This window comes from Epinephelus lanceolatus, chromosome 14 (genome assembly GCF_041903045.1).
Source record: "Epinephelus lanceolatus isolate andai-2023 chromosome 14, ASM4190304v1, whole genome shotgun sequence".
Lineage (NCBI taxonomy): Eukaryota > Metazoa > Chordata > Actinopteri > Perciformes > Serranidae > Epinephelus > Epinephelus lanceolatus.
In genome coordinates, this window is record NC_135747.1 from 1389001 (window position 1) to 1395000 (window position 6000).

The window sequence follows — 6000 nt, forward strand, 5'->3', positions numbered from 1 at the left end:
ATCTAAGTGCATGAGATGCAATACATCATTCCTCATAAAAGCATTTTTTCATAGCCGAGGTACTGTATATTAGTAGATATTATTTTGTGTTGCATAAACACACAATGTAACCAAAGTTTTTAACAAATCCATTAAACTATTGTTGGGTTTTGTTATGCGTTGCTGGAAGCGTTATGCTTTGGGGTTGTCTGTCCATCCCATTCTTGTGAACACCATATCTCAAGAACGCCTCAAGAGATTTTTTTTTTTTTTTTTTTCAAAAATGGCACAACTGCCCAGTTGGATCATAATGAACTGATAAGATTTTGGGGATCAGTATCATTAAGGTTTTATCTATACTACTACTTTTATTGATACTCGTTTCGGTACTTTATTGGTCCTCCTATTGGTTCTTTTTCATTTCTAAATAATTGTTTTTTAGAAAACATTAATTTAAAAAAAGAATAAATTCAGAACAGGATTATTGAATATTTTAAATAGAACAAATTGTTGTTTCTAGAGCAGCAATAATAATTTTTACAACAGCAAAGTCATTAGAAAAATAATATTCCTGACATGACAGTACTGAGTGAAGTTTAGTTTTTATCAGTCACTGTAAGTCAGTCCTGCTGTCCTCCTGTCCTCTGTCCTGCTTCCTCTCTCCTGATGTGATTCACTACGTGCAGGTTAACATTAGCACTGGTAGAGAGAGGAGAGATTGTTTGCATCAGCCAGCAACTAAGTTTAAAAGTATTTGCCCAATTTTAAGATAAGTGTCAAACAAGGTTAGTAACGAGCGTAGCTGCTGTCAACTCAATAATTTTCAAGTTCTCTTCACTTCGTTTCCTTTGGCCACTCGGCTGTTCACTGACTACCATGTTGTGTAGGTGCGTGTGTGTGTATGTGGAGGAGGTCAGCCTCGGCACAGAGCGCAGATGAGAGGCTGCAGGATGATAATGAGTTAAACCAAAATGTGTAAAAGTACCGATAAAAGAACCGATCACATCAGAGCTAATTTAGTACCCGGTTTCAGTACCTATCCCTAGTCATAGGTCATAGGTCGAGGTCAGTGTGACCTTGCCTGTTTCATTCTCATGAACATAGCTCAATAACATCTTGAAGGAATTTCCTCAAATTTGGCAAAAAGGTCTACTGTATGTCAACAATGAACTTACTAGAATTCAGTGGTCAAGGTCAGTGTGACCTCACAAAACATGTTTTTGGCCGTAACTCAAGAAATTCTTACACTAATTATGACAAAACTTCACACAAATGTCTAATAGGATAAAATAATAATGATGACATTTTATATTCAAAAGGTCAACTTATCTGTGACATTGTCATGTTCTGAAAATAGAGTGATTCAGGAAGTTTCTGAGAGCAACTCTGAGCAAGGAGGGGACAGAAACTTTTATCTTAGTGAGGAGGTGTGGTTGATCCCATTGCTAGGTATGACACAGTCTTCTAAAAGCTGTGATTGGTTGTTACAAAAAGGAAAAAAGAAAAAAAACAAAACAAAAACAAATGCGCTCCTAGTAATGAATAGACAGTGAAATCAACCGATCATAGAACTTAGACTGTATTAAGAAATGTGTAATCGTGAAAATAATTTTATGTCATGATGATGAAACTCAGCAAAATGAAATGAATTGTTACGCAGCTTCAAAATCTTTGAACGTACCTCATTCACATGCCGATTATTATATTGATTTGCTTATTGCTGTGTGTCAGTAATCGCTGACAGCTATTACTGTGATTGCTGGCCTCCTTGTAAAAAAACGGTTTGATTTGGCAGAATGACCAAAACAACGAATGAAATGGAGAAAAAAAGAACAAGAAAGCCGAACTGGACAGAAGAGCAGTGCCTGCTGTTGGCACGGCTCATGGAGGAGAACAAAGGAGTTTTAAGAGGGAAATTCGGTCCCGGGATCACGGCACAAGGGAAGAGGCAGACCTGGGAGTGTATTGCCTGACAAATTAATGCGTCGTTCCCTCTCCTTTTATGCACAAGCGATGAGTGTGAGAAGCGCTGGTACGTGCTGCAATCCAAAGTGGGCGTTATTGCCTTACTACGCTGGGTGGGAAAAGTAAGCTCATTCCTGATGAGGTCAACCACAAACATTATCCCTGCATGATCAAGCTGGTAGCGTCTTATTAAAGGGCCATTAATATGTTTATACAAGTGTATAATCGCTATAAAATAAAATTTGTTTGGTTTTCGTAGCCTTATAATTATGCTTTTATATTTATTTATATATATATATATATATATATATATATATATATATATATATATATATATATATATATATAGCAAGGGCCTTGCTTTAGAGAGGTCGCCATCTTGCGCCACCATGTATGTACGGCAGACCGAGCGGACAATCCAGCCAGCAATGAACCAACGAAGACAGCGGGAGGAAACAGCAGAGAGTGTTAGTAGTTCGTCGATAGAGAGTAGTGAAAATTTTTTTAGTTATAAAGTTTGCGAATGGACCACACTTACCACGCAACAGGAGAGAATGAACCCGAACCGTCATCTGCGAGGAAAAGAAGATGCAACTTCACTCCTTGTGATGCACTCTCTGCGGCGCTTTTCCTCCTGGTGATATATCTCCCCAACGATGGCAGCAGTAGCACCGAATCCCATTCTGTGCATTCAGCCTCTCTTCTCACCCACTCAGCATCAAACACATGGAGTTCCTCATCTGTATGCTCCGGCTCAAACAGGTATGGCTCTGGGTCTGTGTCCGCTACAAGAAACTCTTCAAAATCGCGTTCAAAGTCGTCCATTGCAGCTACTATAGTCCGGAGATATCGCTAGGCTAAATAAACAGCTGAGCTCTGTTCACCGGCTACGCTGTCAGTCAGTGTGCGGGCTGGAGATTGAGCAGAGAGGGGAGGGGGGTCCCCACTCGGTATGGTAAACGAGTAGCCTATGTGTGTAAAGTTATGGAGTGTGTCTGTTACACCAGAAGAGTCAGAGTCTGGGGCGGAGTCTTTTACCCCCTGGAGTGTTACCGGAGTTTCTGGAGTGCTCAAATAAACTGGCCTTTTTCCCGAACGCTCCTCTGGTCTCCTGCTTGTGAGGGATTCATTACAATATTGTAACATGGTTTAGATTTCTAAATAAATATTCACCTCGTCGCTAGATAGACCTACTCCTGAAAAACTCGTGCGCAAGGCTTTTTGTCCCTACGAGGCCGCCGTCATTTACCCGACGGGAGGGGTGAGCGAGTGAGCCCTGCAATCTAGAATTTGGCCACTGATGTCACTGTTTTCAACCCATTAACACACTGGCCCTTTAAATCACTGTCGTTCAATATATGGAGAATATCTCTCCTTCCTCTCTGTCTTTCCGCCATCTTCTCTGTTTAAGACACTCTTAGGCTTCTTGAAAGTCCTCCTCCTTTCACCTTAGGAGCTCTCTTAAGGCCTAAGATGCTTTGTGAATAACTTTTATCTTACCAAGGGAAAATTCTAAGAAAAATCTTAGAATTAGAGGAATTCTAAGATTTTTCTTAGAATGACGTCACTAAGAGCTACTTTTAGTCTTAGGATTCTTTGTGAATACGGGCCCTGGCCATTATTCACCATCATATTTCAGGAACAGAAGAACATTTGGTCTGATACTGAATTGGTGACACTGCAATTGAAACTGTGCTTATTGTATAGATCTTCTGTGTGTGAAGAATCTATGTTTTCACAGACATGGATATGTAAACTACAGGAGGAACTTCACTGGTGTGCAAAAGCATACAGCCACAAGGTGGTAATTCTAGTTTTAAATTAAATGACTGATGTATCTTTCCTAATAATATGTTGGATGCATGCTAATATGTATTTTCAACCATATTTTAATAAAAAACATAATTAAAACTTAAATTAATAAACAATAGTTTGGTGGCCCCTCTGCAGTAACTCTGAGGACTCCCTGAGGGATGCAGACCCCCTGTTGAAGACCCAGGGAATAAAGCAACTAGTCATAATTATTAAGTGGGACATGATATTTTCTCCTTGCAGGAAAAAGATAGGATCTAGTCAAGAGTTTTACCAAAAATTTCTCACTGATTTTCAATATCTTTTCATTTACTTTTTCAATCACTGATCCTATTGTTGAGCTGAAAACATCACTATGTAATATTTCCTCACATTTGTTCTTACAGAATGAATTTATGCATGTAGTCCCAAAAGTCTCTTATGTGCTGAATATTACAAGTTCAGCAGCAGAGGACTTTCCTCTGCACTCCATTGCTCTGCAGACACATCTGGCAGTTATTTCTGACAGGCTTAGTGAATATACGCCACATGTCTTGTCATTTGTTGATATGTGTTGTTTATATTGGCAGAGGTGATTTATTGTCAGACTATGGTCCACGTTAAATTAAGAACTAATTAATTTTTTTAATTTTTTAACTAATTAATTAATTAAGCAGTGGATCATATTCTATGAACTTTGCAAATGGAAAATATCTGCTGTAAATAAAGGAGTCGCATTAATGTAGTGAAAAATAGTAAAGCCTTACAAAATTAGCAAAATCATCTAAACTAAACTTAATTTCAGTACTTAAGAAAATGTGCTGGATTACTTTTCACCTCTAAACATCAGTACTGCAGATCACAGAATGACAAAAAAAAAGGGATTTAAAAATGTAAATCAGAGACTGATAACCCTAAGAAGTGAATTTATTTCTTGCAGAAGGAATGAGTGAACATGGTAATAGTTCTTCATCAGTCACTGAATGGACCTGCTCTCTAGCACTGAGTTAGTTCTATACAGCATGTCACTTTGAACATTTTTATTTCAGTTCCAAACCGTTATAGTTGCTGTGACAGGATACCCCCTCTGAAGGCTACTTTTAACTTTGACATGACAGCAGCACCTCGGCTGGTGTAAAGCTATTTTTGCTTCTGATCTTTAAATGTATTTTTGGACCTATAGAAGTACAAGGTCAGTGTGGAGCTGTAAAGTATATATTGCACATGTAGGGGGCACTTAAAGTAGGTCAGAGGCAAAGAGGAGCACAAAGAAAAGACATCACTTCCATCAATGTTTCACATTCAGAGTTGGTCTCCTTGAACAGTAATGGATCAACCCAGTGATCGGCTGATCAGTTTGATGTTTCCTGTGTGTCCTCAGAGTGTCCACGGTTCAGTTTTTCAGTCTGGACCAGGAGGGTGAAGAGAAGCTTGTGCCACACAGCAGGCTCTCCCTGCCCCACTATCCACAAGACATGACCTTTGACCCGGAAGGCCGGCTCTGGGTGGTGATGGACTCCAGTGATGCACCACTCCAAATTTACACACACAGAAGAGACTCCTGGGAGGTACAGTGTGATACATTCATACACATTCACATACTGGGGGTAGCTTTTATTTTTTTCCTTCTGTGTCAAACTCAAGCAGATAACACATGAGAAGGTCTGTTTAAAGATATTGGAACTTACATATTATCTACATTTACCCACAGTGGACAGTCAGTCAGATTTGCACTGTAACATAGCATAATGAGACTGGATAGCTAAGAAGAAGAATTGGTAACTGTGATTTTAAACAGTGGTTTTCTTAGCCCTCTTTGATAAACATTGAAGGCAGTGAGCACAGGGATAGCCATTTTCACTGTGACCAGGCTGCATTAGGCTACACATATCAGTATAAAGCTGTGTTCACACCGGACCTGTTTTTTTTTTCGCTGTCGCTCGGTTCGCCCCTTTGATATCGCTTCATCACTCAGTTGCAATTGCTCGTCAGTGTGGCAGAAATCAACAGACTCGCTTTTTCGCTTTGATGACGTCATTGAAGCAATCAGGGTATTTCTGGGCTTGACTGTCATGACATGTCAGCTTCATTAAAAGTATAGCTGCAAATTAAAAGCAACAATAGATGTAAAAACACACAAAGACAATACATCTGAACATTTATACCTCCGACCGCAGCAGCGGCTGAAAATTCTACTTTTTTTTGTTGTTGTTTTTTAAAGATATTTTTTGGACCATTTTGCCTGTAATGGACAGGACAAGTAAG

The 6000-nt window shown here is 39.3% G+C and overlaps 1 protein-coding gene across 2 annotated transcripts in view; it reads left to right on the top strand.

Annotated features, from left to right (window-relative positions):
- wdr4 (WD repeat domain 4) overlaps positions 1-6000 on the top strand; it is a 48086-nt gene that overhangs the window by 22341 nt on the left and 19745 nt on the right. For both annotated transcript variants that reach the window (XM_033617556.2, XM_078174267.1), the window contains exon 9: positions 5117-5303. In XM_033617556.2, the coding sequence (XP_033473447.1) occupies positions 5117-5303 (187 nt within the window). The remainder of the gene's footprint in view (positions 1-5116; positions 5304-6000) is intronic.